Consider the following 18,320-nt stretch of genomic DNA (forward strand, 5'->3'; position numbering starts at 1 on the left):
AGTTCACTGTAGATCTGCCACACAAACCTCAATCTCCTCCTTCTTCTATTTATTAACATGAATGCTTACTCAGCAAGGCGAGCCCTCAAAAAGCAAATGGCCTGGGCAGTGTTTCAGTCAGCTCCCCGAAGCAGCCATTTTCAGGCTGAGGGTCAAGACCCCACATGGACTCCTGGTAACTTTAGAAAGCACATGCCCAATAAATTCTTAATAAAGAACTGAATATACGTATATATGTACATGATATCAATTACTCTTTATGGTTCCATTTCTTTCCGTTTCTAAATCAACCAGACACTTCTCTTTGGCCAGACTAGTCAATGCTAATTAGTTGGTTCACAGGAGTCAAAAAAGCTAACAATGAGATCTGCATATTTACTGTGCACCATCGAAAGTTCCTAATAAAGATCTTCAATAGAACAGCGAGAAATCCCACTTACTCATTTTACATCCTCGACAAATTAACACTTTTCTAACAAGTACACCATTAGCAGACATATTGTACAGTTTATTTTTTGAAAACAATTAAATCTAGATTATTTTTTGTTTTAGATTCAAAAATGGACGCTGACATTTGAAGAATCTGAAAAGTTTTGCAATGTATTCAGCTGATTTGAGATTGTACAATCTGTATTGGAGAAAACCCACCATGACCTTTAGAATGGCGAGATAAACTTTGAAATGAGAGGTTCACATTCATCGCTTCAGTGAGCTTTCTAGGAATGAGGGTATGCATGGTATTGTATTGATACAAAAATGCCAAATATCTAGATTTTCTTGTTCAAATCACAAATGTGTGTTAGCCCTGCAATAAACTGGCGGCCTGTCAATTACAGCTGGGATAGGCTCCAGTGAATGAATAAATTAAATTACAAATGTGAACGTTTTGGTAGTTATAATGAAACCAGTTGCTTTTGGATAAAGAATTCATAAAAGCGCCAACTGTGAAATGTTTGAACTTATTTTGGATGTGGACAATACAATAAGTTAAAAATATACATAGGAAATTAAAATGTATGTTATCAAACATTTTAAAGTTGCAATAATGTCGTATGCTTTCACCGCAGAGATTCTTCTTTCAGTCTTGTTTGATACCACATGTGGTTTGGCTTCTTTTAGAAGGACTATCCTATGCATCATCAGCTTACAAGGTTCAAATTACATTAGATTTGATCAATACATGTACATTTTTTTATGGTAGAATGATTCAATCATTTTCACAGTAGCATCAAAAGCTATATTTATCAACTCATAAATATGCATGGTTATGCGTTTATTAAATAAGTGCATCATCAGTGTAAATGACTACACAGGCTGTAATAGCCACAGTAAGAAAGTTGATAACGTGTAGCTGGCGGTTGACATTCTAGATGCAGACAGCCAACTTTAAATCCATTTAATCAAGACAGCGCCATTAACACAATACTTTCAAGGACTCATTAAAGTATAATACACTGCCATTATGATGCTGTGCACATTAATAAAATGACTGCTTTCAGTAACAAAGATGTGAACGGTAGAAATATTCGTCTTTCAAATAGGGACGTTCCTTAAGGACATGGACAGGCCAGAAAGATTTTCCTGGATGACAACAGTGTTTGATTCAAAGTAGATTTTCACATCATTACACAGCCTCCCTCATGTTCTATTCTTGCTGGTCATTTGGCTTATGAAACATTAATTGTAAATTCTAGACGCAAAGTCAACATTCACATATGTTTTGCAAACAACTGAGAAAAGCAACATTGTCAATGGACTGTTCTTTGAATGTTTGTTCAGTCTTAATCATCCACCTCTACTTTCACTCTTTGTGAGCCGAGCAAGCCAAGGCCTCTTTTGTGAATGATCACCTAGCCGTTCAGTCTCTGTGTAACCACCTCTCTGTACATGATAGAGATGTACACAAAGAGAAGCAGGATTACAAAGAAATCGTCCATGAAGCCCAGAAGTCCGAAAAGTGCTTCAGGGAGGATGTCGAGCGGCGAGGCCAGGTAGGTGAGGGCGCCAATGAGGCAGAGAAGAATTCGGATTCTGAACATCCAGAAGAGGCCGCCCATGGAAAACATCTCCCGGAAGGCATGACGCAGCAGGGTGGGCACATCCCGCAGCCTGTCCATAAACTGAGGGATAGCAGAGAGAGAGAAAGATAGAAGAGAGACAATGTTGTGAAAAGTCTGTCCGAAATATACCAATAATTAATCATAATACACAAGTGAGTTCTAAAAAGTTATCAGGATGATGTTTACTCACAGATCTTGGCTGGCCTGAGAACCTGCGGTTGTAGTCGTTGATGTCTCTTAATATAAGCAGAGGTTCTGCCTCGCCATCCTGCACCCTCTGAGGCGCGGCATGCTCATGAAATAGTGGGAAGAGCAATGTTACCTGTAAAAGGTGAGGAAAAATAAGCACATGACAAGTTTTCTCAAAGGGGACGAGGACCCCCGAGTACACTAATTTCCAGTGACCATGAAAGGCATTGTTGTGCATAATAAACCTTTACTGAACCCCCTCATCAGACTGTTTACATTGAGAAAGAGTGGTGCGACCAATTGCGATCGGTTCTAATCTGGTGATAGACGCACAGCATCAGAGGCTATTTATATAAAGTGGGGCCTTTCTCATCTTTCTTAAGTAAGTGTCCATCAAGCTCAGGAGAGGCCTGCAGCCCTGCAGAGTCAAGCCTTGTCCACTATAAATAGGAGCTGTCACTGTCCCAGCCTTTTGAATGCACATGTGTGTATTGCCCTTTAAGAAGTAATCGTCCAATTGCAGGAGCAGCAAGGAGAAATGATATTAATGACAGCTCAGGATAAATTAATAACAAGCATTACGAGTCTCACCATTTGTCTGCAGATGGGGCAGTTAATAGCTCCCAGCCAGGTGCCATACCTCCAGTAGGCTATAATGCAGGAGCCTGTGAAGGAATAAAGCAGAGGCCACGTGAGTAAAGCTTAGTTTAAAATTATTAGCAAAAACAATTGAAGATATACTACTAAATTATGCTTTAATTCATATGCACATTTGCACATGAGTTCTATAGTCATTCGTTTTCTTTGTACTTGTCATTCAAAGCTCAACCGATTTAGATATTCAGAGTCAACTAAGATTATAAATGTGACAGCAAAACTATTACCACACTAGCAACACATTTCTCTTGTTTTTTCTTTCAGTTTCATGATCTAATGGTTTAGTTTCTGTTTGTGCATTTTACTAGAATATGTACCATACACTTACCACAGAAAAGGTGTCCACAGTTGGTTTCCACAGGCAGAACAGCCTGCTGTAAACACACAGGACACGACATGTCTGTGTAATACTGGTGCCTGGCCTCCCCCTGAGAATTTTCATCCTGAAGTAAAGGAACCACATGTGTAAATTTCAAAAACAAAATGTAATTCATCTCTCCAACAGAAAATATAAATAAGTTAACAAAAATCAATCCTGCTAACGGCCTGCCAGTACGTCTGTTGGTAAAATATCTTAATCAGGCTTCTTTGTAAACAAGTACAGTTTATTTAGGGCAGACTTTTGCAACTTCCTGTAGTTGTTGGGCAACACACAATTTTCACCTGCTACCCTAGCCTTCTACTATTTTTAAGCAAAGCCATTACAAACACTTGGTGGAAATGAATATAATTTTTGAACTTACTTTCTTGATATAAGACAGAGATTAGATAGAATAATACTTTCAGTTCACCTTAAATATGAAAGCCTCTAAGTTAAAATATGATTCTGAATTTTCTTCAGTCCAGCGTTTAATTATTTTTCACGCATTTGCAGGCCCCGTTGTATAGTTATTTTCAGCAGGCACGATGATACTGAAGTCCAAAACAGAATCTGAACTATGCTTGGGTGGAAAGGCTGGAGCTGCGTACGCTTTCTTACCTGCTCTGTTTGGAGCTGTTGTCGGACGGCTCGTACATGCTCCTGATTTTCAGGATGAATGTTCTGCTCCTCCTGTCTGCAAAAGTCAAAAGGCAGACATTTGACAATGCAATATCCCCAAGTCGAAACTGTGACCATTTAATAGAACACAGAAAGTTTTCATATCCTTCAGTTTGTGCCAATTGCAATGTCTTGGCTTATTAACTATTAACTTGCAAACCAGTCTAAAATACTTGGGAGACAAAGTCATTCATTATCAGTGTTTTCTCTTAAATTTTGAAAGGTTTTGTGTAAATAATCCAAACATTGTGGTATTTCTTTATCAGAATTTATGCACATTTGCTGCTTACCTACAGAGTAGAGTAAGGAGGCCTGCGAGGAAGGTGACACTGAGCACCACAACAAATAAGACCTGGTTGCTCACGCCCTCAATGAGACTGTCCTCATCTTGGATCAGGTAGTCCAAGTCCTCACATTGACTGTCCTCCATCACCCACACTCATAGCCTACAACGCTGGAAAACAAAATAATAAAAACAAGGTTAGACGTTCACTTAGCACTGTCCTCTTTCTGATGTTCCTATACAGAAAGACTGTACTTTTTTTTTTTTTTATAAGCAAAAGGAGTGGATTTCAAATATGCTCTTTGTGGTACAGCACAGAGTGACAGTTTTAAGTTAGTATGGTTTTAATGACCCCAATCAGCACATGTTACCACTGTTAGATACAACCTAAATGTTATTACAACCCAGTGCTCTACTCTAGATTTTTCTAGCCACATATACAAGGTTGCTGTGACCAATCCCCCCCAAACCACCAAAGACACAGATCTCTTTCTGTAGCATATGGTCCCACCGTGTCACTTGCACAGTAACTGCACAGTGCCACAGAGCAATGTTCTGTTATTTGGTTTGAATTTTTCAGATGATTTAGGGATTTATCTGGATTAAGCTGCAAACTTTCAGACTTGTTTTAAATTACCTGTTAGCTACAGCTTCAGTAAATCTTTAAAAATCTTCACACTAGCACATATAAGAGCACCATATTAGCTTATCTAAATTACAATGTACGTTACCATGATTACTTCCCCAGTAATTTACTGCCATTAATATAAACTAGCATTGTCTGTCTTAATGCTCCCCACAGAGCTAGCTGTGTTAGCGTTAAGTAGCTAATTTAAGGCGTTGTAACACATTTGTGAATACTGCTGACGTTGACAGCCAGCGTTGTGTTGTTTCGCTTTTGAAAGCTCCCAGGACTGTTGATAACGCTGTAGCTACTGAAAAACGATAAAATACTAACAGCTTCTCTTCTACACCTGAGCTCATTCGTGTTCATTGTCGCTCGTAATTCAATACATAGCTACCATTTTGACTAGCTAACTAAACACCGTCTTTGGTCTGTTTGACGCGTTAACCGTTCAAAGAGTAAAGTACGACACAAGAGCACAATCGAGCCAGTGCCGTTCAGGCAACCGACACCGTGAATTGCAACACACTGCAAAGGAAGGCACGGTTAATGACACCTACCTTAACTAGAAGTCCACCTTCGCAAGGGAATCTCTTTCTAAAAACTTGGCCTGCCCACTCCATTTACTCTAACGGGGCATTTTATTCCAAAACAACGGCGGGTTTAAGGGACGGACAAATCACCACGTCGCAGGCAATTACGACTAGTATTCCCGCTTTTGCATTGCATTCTGATGTTGCTGTTTCAGTTTGAGTCTTATCTTTTTCTTCCGCCTTCTTTTCTTCTTCGTCGCTTAGGCAAATGCTCCAAGGTACGCTTCCGCCCTCCACAGGATAGTTGGTAGCCCACACATTGCCACAAATGTAATGGCAATAAATAAATAAATAAATATAACATGAAGTAAAACTAACCGAACCAACAACTGTCAGTCTTTCAAACGGTGTGTTTATTACATTACTTGTTATTTTGCATATGATATTATGTTTTATCCCGACTTGATAACGTGAAATTCACACTCTGATCAGCAGGTGGCAGTAGTGAACTACACAACGGATATTAAGAAGAAGAAGAATTCCTGAGACATGAGTACATAAATATTACAAGCCATCTTCAGCGGCTAAAGGAAACTATCTTCAGTACATTATCCCTTTCACTGAGGCAAAATGCCTCGTTATGCCCAGCTAGTGATGGGCCCAGCTGGTAGCGGTAAGGTAAGTTCGATTATACCTGCTTTAATGAATTGTTATGCTATTCGGCTAACGCGCTATGCTAAGGCATGAGGCGGTATTCAACACAGTCCAACTTCTGATGGCATCTGCCTTTTTTTTTTGCTTGTTTGCTTATTGTTTGAGTTTTATTTTGGATTTCAGAGTACCTACTGCTCCACGATGGTCCAGCATTCAGAGTCCTTAAACCGCTCTGTTCAGGTGGTCAATTTGGACCCAGCAGCTGAACACTTTGACTACCCTGTCATGGCAGGTGGGTACAGTGCGGTATTAGATTATGTTACATGGAATAAAAGAGCTAGCAAATAAAAAAAATAAAAAAACGTTATGATAAAAAAGAAGAAGAAGTTATTACACACTCATAGTCAACCACTGAGGGTTTTGCTTATTCAATGGTATTTACTGTGTTACATTTATTTCAAAACAGTCATTTGTGTGGTTAGAGGTGAAATACATAGGACTGGTTACTGTGGTTAATGCTTTGAATCTTTGAGTTTTATTGAACTTGTGTTATTCATTATCCAAACAAAAACCTTTCACTGTTTCCATGCCTTCAGACATCCGTGAGCTCATCCAGGTTGATGACGTGATGGAGGACGCCTCTCTCAGGTTTGGCCCTAATGGAGGCCTGGTCTTCTGCATGGAATACTTCGCCAACAACTTTGACTGGCTGGAGGAAAGCCTGGGTCACGTCGAAGACGACTATATATTGTTTGACTGCCCAGGTAAATGTTCTTGCAGAGATCTGCTGAAACTGCCATACACATTTTGCTTTTTTACTGAGGTGTGGCCCAGAAATGAGATGCTATCTGTTCTGTGTAAGTCTTATTTACATCACCAGTATAGCTACCGTCGCAGGTTTAGAGCAACCTGTCCTATCCATGTAAAAACGGCAATGTGTGTCTAATGAAGTAGTTTTAACACGTGGCTTTTCTTACAGGTCAGATTGAGCTTTATACACACCTCCCTGTAATGAAGCAGCTGGTGGAGCAGCTCCAGCAGTGGGAGTTTCGGGTTTGTGGAGTTTTTCTGGTAGACTCACAATTCATGGTGGAGTCTTTTAAGGTAACAATGCCTGTGTTCATTTTTATTCTGAATGCGCTTCATTTTTGGGCGGTGACATTGTAATGACCAGAACCTGTCTTAAATGTTTTCACTGTAGTTTATCTCAGGAGTCATGGCTGCCCTGAGTGCCATGGTGTCACTAGAGATTCCTCAAGTAAACATCATGACAAAAATGGACCTGCTCAGTCCCAAAGCCAAGAAGGAAATTGAAAAGTAAGTTCCATATTATTACAATACAATAGTGTTTTACATGACACCTATACATATAATTCCCCGTTTGTATGAAGACCCCAGTAAAAGATGGGTTGTTGTGTCTGAATTGTTACAAATTGTAACCGTGAAGTGTTTGATGCCGTCTTATAAAGTAGATTTCTTTAATAATCTGAAGCTCAAAACGTAATCTTAATAAAAGAGGCACACTTCAATCCTTTTCTCTGCAATTTTACTTACTATTTTCACAAGGTACCTGGACCCAGACATGTACTCCATGATGGAAGATACCTCTGATAACGTCAGAAGCACAAAGTTCAAGAAGCTGACAGAAGCCATTTGTGGTCTGGTAAGGAAACACCTTGAGTTGGTATTGTGCTTACTTTTGCATGAGATTCTTGAACTTTGTCATGAGACGGTTTCTCTGTTTGTGCATCCAGATTGATGACTACAGCATGGTGAGATTCCTTCCTTTTGACCGCACAGATGAGGAAGGTATTAACATAGTACTGCAACATATTGACTTCTCCATACAGTATGGAGAGGACCTGGAGGTCAAGGAGCCGAGGGTGAGGAAACGAGCGTAAACAAAACACAATTAAATGTTACTTAACAATATGGCGTATGTTGGATTTGATGATTGTTTTCCATCTTTTCCTTTTCTACAGGAGGTTGATGAAGAGCCCGCTAACCTAAATTATGATGAGATTTTTCAAGACAGAGTGAACAGCTGATGAATAATGTGACCCAGGAGATGCCTCAAAAAAAAAAAAAAAACAGACTGTGTATAAGAAGAGGTTCAGCTGAAGAACTCCATGTGACTGCATGGACTCAGAGAAATGGACACATGGTCATATATTTTTATGGTTTTCTGTTTTGTTGTCTCATAAACTTGAGAGATTCAATCCGTTCATGAGCTATAATTTTAGGACAATGTAAACATTTAAATAGTTGCTGTTAAATACATTTATTAATGCTATATTTTAATAAATAAAAGACTTAACACAAAATGTATAACTCGTGTCTGTGTGGGGATTAAAGAAATGGCACATTAGCGCCCCCAAGTGGCTGCTACGTCACATGACACGTAGCTACTTCCTGTATAGCTAAAGGGTGGGATAGGCGGAAGCAGGGTATTGCGGTGCTAGTATATTTTTCTCGCTGAGCAGTTGGACTGATTTTTGTCATTCAGCATGCCGGTAAGTAAATACTACACGATTACTGACTAGCAGGAGTAGTTACTGTCCAGTTACGAAGAAAAGTAGTTGTACATAAACTCCATTGGGTGACAGAAAGGCCTCTGAGTTAACGTTAGCTGAGAGGATGAGTCGCTTAGCATAGTCGGCTAGCTGAGTTAGCATTTGCTCGCGATTTAACGGTAGTCGACGTGTCAAAAATCACGAATTAGCACCTGTTACTTAACTGCAAGTGCCTTTTAGCATTTCATCTGTAATTTGTGTAATTTGAGAACACGTTAAATCCGTATACAGCTTACAGCTGGGTTAATGGTAGCAGGGATGCCTCAGCTGCTACCTGACAGAAATGCAGCGAAAACAAACATGTTCCCTCTTGTTTTCAGGCGTATCACTCGAGCCTGATGATCCCCGAAACCAGGCTGGTGGGGAACATGGCTTTGCTCCCACTCAAAACTCAGTTTAAAGGACCGGCCAGAGGAGACGGTAAGAATCTAAGAATAAGCCAAAAGTGCAGCTACTTCCTCTTTAGATGGAACAGAGGCATGCACTGGACCAAATATTTACTTTAAATGTCAGGTTCACTTTCTTGAGCAAGTCGTGTGCAGAGTTTATACCATAATGCGACACGTTGTTCAGTTCCTGATGTCAGCTTCACTTCCTTATATGGTCTGAAGAGTGCATCCTCAAGTCTAACTTCTTCATTGATGTCTGTTGACACTCCCAGCTTTTCACAGTCTGTAAAACAACACACACACAGAAATGTTACAATGGATCTATATCACCCACACATTGTAATGATGCATAAACAAAACACTTGAACCAGAATTGCAACAATTTCTTCAGTTTGTGAAACAACTGCCGGGGTGGTTGGAGTCGTTTCTCAGCATCCCCTTGTATCGCAAATCAAAAATAGAACTTACAAGAAAAGATGTGAAAGACCAAAACAGGAAGTGACACTAACAAATGTGCGCCCTAGAATAAATCACATATACTGCAAGCCTTGTATTTACTGATACGCCCTTTTTTTTTTTTGCATTGCATTGCAGGCATAGACTCTGATATTATTGATGAGGCTATCTACTACTTCAAGGCCAATGTCTTCTTTAAGAACTACGAAATCAAGGTAAGCAGCTTTCAGATGACCAGAAATATCTAAGGGAAGTGGTTTTTGTAAAACTCACAGTGCGATTGCTCCATTTGTGGCTGCAACTCCAGACATCATCATGAACGTAAAAAGTCAGGAAAGAAGTTAAAAAAAGAACATATTTACTTTTAAAAATGACGTCTGAGCTTTTACTGTATAAATTGGACCAAGCCAAATCTTGCAAAAACGGAAGCAGACAAGCATTTACCTCATTAGTATTCTTGTTCCTCTGTATTTTTCTCCTACCCATCTTTTTCTCCCTGGGTGTCTTGGAGCAGCTGTGCACTTTGTTCCTCCGCATGCCCCGACTTGTTTCTTCCCATCCCCAATACAATCTTCTCATAGTTGTTCAGGACATACGCTTGAAGCTTTTCAGACCTGTCCGGGGTTTTATTTCAGCAAAGTGTATGTTTGTTTCTTGCAGAATGAGGCTGACAGGACGCTGATCTATGTGACGCTCTACATTTCTGAATGCCTAAAGAGGCTACAGAAGGTAAGTTGAAGATTTGTTACTGTACAGAGTTGAACAAACAATTATTTCCTAAAGTAGGTTTTCCAAATCGGAGGCTGGCGACCTCAGCGGGATCACCGAATGTGATTTGTTGTACCCCATATGTAGCAAGGAGGAAGTAGCTGCTTCAATGCCTGTTTTTATAGGTACTATTGAAGCGGGTGATCTGACTGTTTGTATCTGTTCTGCTGTATCTTTGGCTCTTTACAGTGCAGCTCCAGGAACCAGGGAGAGAAGGAGATGTACACTCTGGGCATCACTAACTTTCCCATTCCTGGAGAGCCTGGCTTCCCTCTTAACGCGATGTATACCAAACCTGCAAACAAGCAGGAGGATGGTAAGAGTCGGCACTATAAACTAGGGATCACACTTAATAAGGTTTTTTTTCAAGAAAAAAAATAAATAGTCACTGATGTAACATCTCTGTTCTATGAATAAGCACCAGTTTCCTTGTGCCCTTCTTATATTTCATGTAATTCGCAGTGGTAAAATCACACCAAAAATAGCAGCGCTTACCAGGCCCATATCAACTTCAAGCGTCTGAGTTTGAAAGTGCTGTTTCATGCAGGGGGTTCCCTCAAACTTGTTCTTACACAGAAGCCACATTGATGAAACCCAGTGAACCTGCACCAAGACATTTAATCACCTTTAAATGTGGAGAAGTTATATAGCCAAGAAAATATTATGTGGGAGGTCTGCTTTTGATGTAGTAGCCATGAATGAAATGTCCTCTCATGGTGTCACTTCTCCAATAATACTGTCTGGAGTGATAATATTTGCTTTTCAATGTATTTCAGAGACCATGAGGGCGTACCTCCAGCAGATCCGCCAGGAGACCGGCTTGAGACTATGCGATCGCGTGTTTGACCCTCAAACAGACAAACCCAGCAAGGTGAGTCGAACATCTCCAGAGTAACAATTCTGCTTTCAAAACATAACGTGGCCGAGCAAGGAAATTGAGATGCCAAGGTCAAAAGTTTCATGACTTGGTGTCTGCAAATTAAATTCTTTAACATATTAAATGGAGGTTCTACATCGTCCAGGCTTGTTACTAATTAGGTTGTGTTGTCCTCTGCTACTTTTTCTAAAATCTTTGCTGTAGTTTGAGCACTTTTTATTGACAGATCTTTGTTTCTTTCAGTGGTGGGTGTGCTTTGTCAAGAAGCAGTTCATGAACAAAAGTCTGTCAGCTCCTGGACAGTGAATGGCTACGCAGATGCAGTTTCTGTTCTACACTTGCGAGACTGATGGATGGATTTTCGGGGTGGGGTGGGAAAGGAGGGGTCTGCTTTGTGTTAAGATTTTATACTCTTTAATTTCCCAGGTATGTCTTCACTTGTCTGGATGTTGATCATATTAAGCTGGTGCTTAATTCAATAAAGCAATCATGGAGATTGGAAAGTAACGTGGTACTTTTTTTCTTTTCTTGTTGTGAAGGAAGTTACGTTTTGGTGACACTGAAGCTGTACAGTGGAGGGGTAGAAACATTCAACCATATCAATCAACGATATCCACACTGAGCTTTATTATTGTTTTCACAAACATTCATTTACTCCAAGTCAATACAACAGCATACCTTTTTAAAAATGCTACTACATAGAATCTTTTGTGGATGGTATTCAAAGAACTTGAGAACTAGACAACCCACTACCACTCCTACCAGAACAGGAGAATGCATTTCTTCTACATGTGCAATAATGAGGACAAACAGAGTTTGTATTCACATAGTTAAAATGTATAGCATCTTGATTAAAAATCACATTTATTGATGTGCTCTCTTTGGTTTGTCACAGTAGTTTTCCTGGATTCAAAGAGCAGTCCTTACTGAAGAGCGGTTTCCTTCCCTGGTTGTCAGAGTTAAGGCAGTGCTGAGTGATTCCACTCAATGAGAGAAAGAGCACTTAGGATGTACTGGGGAAGGAGAGCAAGTGTCTGTATTTCCATCTCTTTAAATGACTGCAAACGCTCCAAAATTGCATAAATGGTTGATTCGAGACTGAATGGCTCAGTGTGGCAGGCTGAAAGTAAAAAGAAAACCTCAAAACAGACAAAATCCATCTAAAAATGGCCTCACTCTAAATAAATACGCAAGTACAAAGTAAACTAACTTTAGAAAATGGTACACTTATCACAGGAGATGTTTTCTCCAATAATCCGATGGGTATGTACATAACAAAAAAAAGTAATAAGCTGTGTAATTATTGTCCTGTGGGTGAAAATGCTGATTAACTGTTCATGGTAATCTGATGGAAAACGTGGTTTAGGCAGCATAAATGCCACTGCCATTGAGCAATATTCAAGAATGGCAACAACTATTGAAACGGCTAGAGAAGAAATAAAGGGCTGCGCTGAGTTTCTTCATTGGTGAGGAGTTGTAAATTTCTGCCAGCAGTTGTCCGGCTGACTGATGTGTAAATAGTTGTCCAATCCACTGTGCAGTTCCAACCTGAAGCAAAATGAACATTTCACTTTAGTCATCTCCATTTGGTGTTTCAGCACTATAACTGTTGTTGTTTGATGAGACAAGACGCCATCTGCGACAGTAGCGACTTCACAGGTCTCTGTCATTTCTCACGACATTTCCTGTTAAACGAGGTGATTACTTACTGAGATGATGAGTTTAGTCAAAGGCCATTTCTTGACTCCTCCGCACGCAGTGTGCCACTTTTTTCTTAAAAACTCCTTTAGGATCCTCCCTCCACTCTTTCTGCAGGGTAGACACACACACACAAACTCTGATCCACAACCTCATTATTGTAACATCCTCTTGTGCTACATGCTTTTAACTACTTCCTGGCCTCGCATTCGTACTATTCTGGGACAAATTTGTTACAGTGAAAGAGCTTTCAGACTAATCTTAGGTTGAAAACAATACCCCCCACAGTAAACTGTTAAATCTCTGTAGCATATCTCTGTATGTGTTTGTAGTAAAGTGTAAACACAGGATGGGACCAGATTAAAGATCCACTCATGTCCTCCTATTGTGCAGATGTCAAGACTTTTAGCTGAACAAAGTCATGTGGCTAAGAAACTGCTTTTGTAGTTGGACAACATCATCTCGTGATTTAGTTTTACGTGTCATGATGCACGCAGCCTCATCCGTGTTGGCTGGCTCACCTTTATCATCATACTAGAGCCCGAAACACTGTCGCCACTTGCAGTCGTCTTACCAAGGTACACTATGATACTCTGATACCTTCCAAGCCTAATGATAAGCTACTTTAACACAAGCTTGACTGCTTGTGATTTGACCCACCACATCCCACCCCCATTATTCAACCACTTATATGGATTTCTAAAAGAAAAGAGATTACAAATAAAATATTTCTGATGAATACATAGCTTCAAATGCCTGGTACACACGTATCGCCAGTAAGAGGCACTTACAGCTGCATCCACGTTGGCAGGAGAATCTCCATTGGGGTCTGCCAGCATGGAGATAACACTGATCATGATGGTCTCCACGGTATGGATCGGTAGCCAGCGCTCCTCAGGCTTCTCGTAGCCGTACTTGTCCTCGCCAGGTTCATGCAGGATGGAGATGCAAACATCACCATTTTTTGCCACTGGCAGAAAGGAAAGCAAGAACATACACAGAGAATGATACAGTTCTGCAGGTGACAAAGAATCTGGAAAGAAAAAACGAGTACACCCACAGAAGCGCATTTTCATTCTGATGGGGCTATTATTCTGATTATTAGTTGAATACTACTGTCCATCTAAACAGAGTAAATGAGCGCAAACTAAACTTAAATAATTATTTTGAATACTTTCAGATTCAGATGGTTAGAGATACAATGATCTGAGATCTTTATTCTAACCATTTGGATGCCAAATTTCCGTGATGAACTTCATCTTAGGTGGTCTCAAAGGATAGTCACGGGGGAAGGTTAACGTGGCTTTGAAAAATCCTCCTTCACTGCAAATGAGAAACAGAGCATGGTGTTAAGATGGACACCAGCGGGTCGAGTGAACATATAACTCAGCTACGAGTGAATACAGGTTTACTGGTGAATATTTTTACTCACAATAATGTGTCCTGAGGTCCGATAACCACCACTTCCCACTGATAGATGTCATCATCGTCCACAAGACCCGCAGAAAAGCCTTCCACTGGGTTCTTATTCAGCTCTGAAATTTAATACGATAACAAGGGTTTACTCTATGCAGCCTAAATGAGAGGAAACTCAACACTCTATACGTTTGGCAACACATTAATGAGTTTAGAAAATGATCCAAGCGGGAGGTAATCCGAGGAAAAGCAAGCACATTCACCAGTCTGAGTGATTTGGAAATAGCAGATATTGAGCAAGAACAGCTAGCCTTACAGTAAGATCTAAGCTAACAGCTGTCCGGCCCGGTAACTACACACGTGTATACCATCTTTGCTGCCAAGTACGTGAAAAAAAACAGGCCAACACAAAACAACAACAGCTAAATAAAAGGCGTATGACTGACAATATATTTAAAAAATTAATAAAAAGCAGAAATAGTAAGGGTTTGAGCTCGTTAGCAACAGCTAGCTAACTTACCTGCTAATTGTTTGCGTAATAACAACGAAGACTGTTCCGTCATTTTATAGCTATATTTTTTTTCAGTTACGTATTAAATAACTCCTGCTAATTGTCAAGGCGGTTAATAGAGGTAGAGAAGGTAACTGTCCACGTTTTCTCCCCCGTACTGTCTGACAACACCGTCAACATGAGTCAAACAAGAAAAAAACATTCAGAGGAAGTTGACTACGGTTCTGTGCCCTCAGTGTCGCCTCTCAGGCAAATCTTCTTTCATGTTGTGTACTGTTACCAGGAAGGGTTTCCTTTTAAATTAAATTTGAGACCGCGTCGAGGCCATAGTGATGTTTCTTCGTTGTATTCTGGCAAAACAGCAGGAATTTAGTGCTCCTATTGCATAAACGTTTTGCCTGTAAGACCAATTTAGGAAATTAATTTCCCAACGTAACTTTTCTTCTTCGTGTGGTATTTCAGCAAACTGAACTCCAGTTGGTGCATTTCTGCCTAAAGGCGGTTGGAGGACCGAAACTGTTATAAAATAAAATAAAATAAAATAAAACTGAAATGATTCAATAAATGACTTTATATTCCACTGGATGCAACAAATACATGCATAATGTAAATGTAATATAAAATTTAAAATGTGTGAATTAAGTAATTCATACACCGATCAAGCATAACATTATGACCACCTTCCTAATATTGTGTAGGTCTCCCTTGTGTCTCCAAAACAGTTGTGACTCATCAGAGAAAGGACATGGGTCTTCTGAGGGTGTCCCGAGGTGTCTGGCAACAGAATGTTGACAGTGGGGGCCTTTGGGTCCTATGGGGTTGAGGGGAGGGGCCTCTGTGGATCAGGTTTGTTCCAGTTTGGGATCTTGTGAATTTCCGCTTTATTATGTAAATGCGGGCTGTCACTCAATGTGTGTCATGCGGTCAGCCTTTTGCCTGTTGGCATTCAACAGCAATGGGTATAATGTCCAGGTGTCTACATGTATTTTGGTCACATACAGCTGCACAAAGTAAAATGAAGCACTGCTTTAGTAGATGCATGCAGATGTTTCATAATGCATGTTTCAAGATACACCTGCAAGAATACACATTTTGTTCTCCAGCCTATAAATTTAACACAGGAGATGAATCGTGTTCGCAATTACAACCATTCAGGGCTTTCAGTCTGAGCCAAACTCCAGCTAGCATGACAAAACAGTAGTCCTAGGAAAATGACATACCCTACTGTCCTCCCCCTAAAATCCACTCACCTAATCTTGCTACAGAAGCAATCTCCTAATTTTTAAAGCCTACTTGTGCATGAAACTCCAAGAATACCACAGCCTTCCCTACACTCCTCACACTCAATACAGTTCCACACAAAGCTCTAAAATGACTCTGTGCTTTGTCAAAAATCATCCCTCTTGCAAAGCTGTCAGTGCAAGGCTTAGGAAAAGTCATACTCGTCTCAGTCAGGTGAAAATGGACTATCACACGTGTAGCAGCCTTCTTTAAATAATCATATAAATTCCATTTGTGAAATGCGATCGCAATACCCTGTTCTCCTGTAGCCATTTTTATAACCCCCTTATATTTGTTACGGCGATTCGGGGCCAGCGTGCCGTGTGACCTTTCTCCACCTCGCTCAATCTCAGTTCTTCCACTTCCTCACTTAACACAAAAAGCTACTTCTTGTTCACTCGTTTGTCATTCTCAGTCTTCCAACGTGTTTCTCCTGCATTAATACGTCGGACGTCCCGATGTCTTATGTGTAACGGTATTTTAAATATGTATCAGTACATATTTCATGCACCTGTGTTTGATGCTCTCATATCTTCACTCTTTCGGACTTTACTGCCTCCTGCATTTTTAACACACACTGATATATTACATAAATAAAACTGCATGTGACCTCATGGTTCACGTCTCAAGCTTGTAAACATTTCCAATCCACTACATGATCTTAAAATTTTTATTTTTTCCCATCAATACAGATGCTAGTTCAATTGGCCGGCATCACTTGCAGTGTGTGTTTTCCCTCGGCATCTAGCACCACATCACAGAGTCTCCCCATGGATAGGTCAATACCGAACTGAACAGTCTTCCTTCAGCAATTTATTGATATACTGTAAGTAATTTGACCAGCAAAAATACATGTATGGATCAGACTTAAGCTTTCTTAACTCATTACAGATTGGGTCTCCTTAAAGATTACATATTATCCTTTTCATGGTATTCCCTTTGCTTCTATGTCATGTGTATTTTGTGAATCAAAAAGGTTCCCAAAGTTACAAAGACAAAGGTCTACTCCACTGAATTCACTGCTCCTGAACAGACTCACGGGCCTTGTTTGCATGACTTATCTGTGTCAACATGCTAACACCCTTCCACAGTGCTCACCCAGCGGCTAGCTCGGTTCGACACATGCTCTGAGCAGTTGAACCAAACAAACAGAGAGCCTTAAGGCCGTGACACACCAAGACAAAAGCCATGTCTTCGGGTTGTCGTTGACTGTCTCTCCTCCTTTGACCTATTTCCACACCATTTCCTTGATGTTGTGTCCGTACCCTCACAGAGACAGTAGCCAAAACTGAGCATTTCAGACAGAGGGTTAAAAGAGGAAAGAGAAATATAATGTGTTTCATGATCATTAAAGGATGCAAATATTTTAGTAGACCACCAAAATAAAAGCGTGGACCTGTATATGACCATAATGTGATCAAAGTGTATTCCCCCTCCTTGTCTCCCTAATCAACTACCATTCTGCATATATACCCCAAGCAAATAGTCATCTTTCAACACTGATCTTTATTCCTCCAACCATCTACATGTTTTATCCCTGCATAATGTGTTACAACTGAAAAAGTACCAGTTTATTTTAAAAAATAACAACAAGTTGTCTAATTTCCTGTTCATCTCTGTCCAAAATATACAACACGCCCACACTAAAAGTCGTGGTCTTGAATTCGTTTGCATCCTCACTGACATCCTCCCTCATGTCTGTGGGTCTCCCCTGTACTTCCTTTAAATTTGCACAGCCCCTGCAGGGACTTTCCTGCTGCTTCAACCAGGACCTCTGGTCTTTTACTAACTTATTTGTTTTTTTGTCTTAAGGCATCCATCCTAAATGCAGAGAAAACAGTGTTTTTGATCAAACATGTCTCAACAGTAGTTTGTGCATGGCTTGGTCTTGAGGGTGGCACACTCGGAGATCCAGGTGGCATGCTCCCTTTTTTGGCGTATGCTCTTTTCCACATCTCCCACATTGTTTTTTTTTTTTTTTTTTCATCCCCACTGCCTCTGATATAGTAGATGTATAAATTCTTCTGTCAGACAGGATGTTTTATTTCACAGCCACTGGCTCATTCTGCAGGGGTTTTATCTATTGGGTGACAGATAACATCCCATTATATCCATGCAGGGGAACAACGTGACAATTATAACCTGGCACGCGCTGAAGCTGGGTTCAGACACTACATGATATCAGCATGAAAACAGCCCAACCTGCATGACAAGGAATTAAGTCCAAAATTAAGCAGTAGACGCGACATTTTCCATTTACCTCATGTAGTGTACGGTAAACGATGACAAGCAATGAAGCATCTGGGACAGC

The 18,320-nt window shown here is 40.3% G+C and overlaps 4 protein-coding genes across 6 annotated transcripts; 2 read left to right on the forward strand and 2 right to left on the reverse strand.

Moving 5' to 3' along the window:
* Positions 1 to 571: 571 nt before the first annotated feature.
* rnf170 (ring finger protein 170) lies at positions 572 to 5,590 on the reverse strand. Of its 3 annotated transcripts, none has more exons than XM_084572811.1 (7): positions 5,414 to 5,590; positions 4,236 to 4,399; positions 3,886 to 3,961; positions 3,235 to 3,349; positions 2,841 to 2,914; positions 2,251 to 2,382; positions 572 to 2,120 (listed from the first exon to the last, which is right to left on the reverse strand). In XM_084572811.1, exons 2-7 carry the CDS (start codon positions 4,373 to 4,375, stop codon positions 1,851 to 1,853), a joined length of 807 nt encoding a protein of 268 aa, XP_084428937.1. In that variant the 5' UTR covers positions 4,376 to 4,399; positions 5,414 to 5,590; the 3' UTR covers positions 572 to 1,850. The 3 variants fall into 3 exon arrangements, with proteins under 3 accessions (XP_084428937.1, XP_084428939.1, XP_084428938.1); XM_084572813.1 differs by lacking the exon at positions 5,414 to 5,590 and adding an exon at positions 5,203 to 5,370; XM_084572812.1 differs by lacking the exon at positions 5,414 to 5,590 and adding an exon at positions 5,187 to 5,370.
* A 326-nt stretch (positions 5,591 to 5,916) lies between these two features.
* Positions 5,917 to 8,351, forward strand: gpn3 (GPN-loop GTPase 3). The gene is made up of 8 exons (XM_084572810.1): positions 5,917 to 6,064; positions 6,224 to 6,332; positions 6,637 to 6,804; positions 7,020 to 7,144; positions 7,242 to 7,357; positions 7,607 to 7,703; positions 7,795 to 7,923; positions 8,023 to 8,351. The coding sequence occupies exons 1-8, from the start codon at positions 6,017 to 6,019 to the stop codon at positions 8,086 to 8,088; spliced, it is 858 nt and encodes a 285-aa protein (XP_084428936.1). The 5' UTR covers positions 5,917 to 6,016; the 3' UTR covers positions 8,089 to 8,351.
* Positions 8,352 to 8,434: 83 nt separating this feature from the next.
* On the forward strand, positions 8,435 to 11,610 carry arpc3 (actin related protein 2/3 complex, subunit 3). The gene is made up of 7 exons (XM_084572815.1): positions 8,435 to 8,553; positions 8,934 to 9,033; positions 9,597 to 9,673; positions 10,119 to 10,187; positions 10,416 to 10,542; positions 11,003 to 11,097; positions 11,347 to 11,610. Exons 1-7 carry the CDS (start codon positions 8,548 to 8,550, stop codon positions 11,407 to 11,409), a joined length of 537 nt encoding a protein of 178 aa, XP_084428941.1. The 5' UTR covers positions 8,435 to 8,547; the 3' UTR covers positions 11,410 to 11,610.
* An 87-nt stretch (positions 11,611 to 11,697) lies between these two features.
* On the reverse strand, positions 11,698 to 15,034 carry ube2g1b (ubiquitin-conjugating enzyme E2G 1b). Its single transcript, XM_084572816.1, has 6 exons — positions 14,738 to 15,034; positions 14,234 to 14,336; positions 14,027 to 14,124; positions 13,593 to 13,771; positions 12,813 to 12,912; positions 11,698 to 12,651 (listed from the first exon to the last, which is right to left on the reverse strand). The coding sequence occupies exons 1-5, from the start codon at positions 14,778 to 14,780 to the stop codon at positions 12,826 to 12,828; spliced, it is 510 nt and encodes a 169-aa protein (XP_084428942.1). The 5' UTR covers positions 14,781 to 15,034; the 3' UTR covers positions 11,698 to 12,651; positions 12,813 to 12,825.
* Between the last annotated feature and the right edge of the window lie 3,286 nt (positions 15,035 to 18,320).

Source organism: Chelon labrosus (assembly GCF_963514085.1).
Source record: "Chelon labrosus genome assembly, chromosome: 22".
NCBI lineage: Eukaryota > Metazoa > Chordata > Actinopteri > Mugiliformes > Mugilidae > Chelon > Chelon labrosus.

Excerpts from the sequence above, each read along its gene's own strand:
- rnf170 (XM_084572811.1), bottom strand. The coding sequence starts at position 4,375 with ATGGAGGACAGTCAATGTGAGGACTTGGACTACCTGATCCAAGATGAG. Across the intron at positions 2,383-2,840 it reads GCCCCATCTGCAGACAAATG|GTAACATTGCTCTTCCCACT; the intron begins GTGAGACTCGTA and ends CACCTTTTACAG. Across the intron at positions 2,121-2,250 it reads TCTCAGGCCAGCCAAGATCT|TTTATGGACAGGCTGCGGGA; the intron begins GTGAGTAAACAT and ends GCTATCCCTCAG.
- gpn3 (XM_084572810.1), top strand. The coding sequence starts at position 6,017 with ATGCCTCGTTATGCCCAGCTAGTGATGGGCCCAGCTGGTAGCGGTAAG. Across the intron at positions 6,065-6,223 it reads GCCCAGCTGGTAGCGGTAAG|AGTACCTACTGCTCCACGAT; the intron begins GTAAGTTCGATT and ends TTTGGATTTCAG. Across the intron at positions 7,924-8,022 it reads TGGAGGTCAAGGAGCCGAGG|GAGGTTGATGAAGAGCCCGC; the intron begins GTGAGGAAACGA and ends CCTTTTCTACAG.
- arpc3 (XM_084572815.1), top strand. Across the intron at positions 10,188-10,415 it reads GCCTAAAGAGGCTACAGAAG|TGCAGCTCCAGGAACCAGGG; the intron begins GTAAGTTGAAGA and ends GGCTCTTTACAG. Across the intron at positions 11,098-11,346 it reads AAACAGACAAACCCAGCAAG|TGGTGGGTGTGCTTTGTCAA; the intron begins GTGAGTCGAACA and ends TGTTTCTTTCAG.
- ube2g1b (XM_084572816.1), bottom strand. The coding sequence starts at position 14,780 with ATGACGGAACAGTCTTCGTTGTTATTACGCAAACAATTAGCAG. Across the intron at positions 14,125-14,233 it reads GGACCTCAGGACACATTATT|TGAAGGAGGATTTTTCAAAG; the intron begins GTGAGTAAAAAT and ends TCTCATTTGCAG. Across the intron at positions 12,913-13,592 it reads CTGCCAACGTGGATGCAGCT|AAAGAGTGGAGGGAGGATCC; the intron begins GTAAGTGCCTCT and ends TCTACCCTGCAG.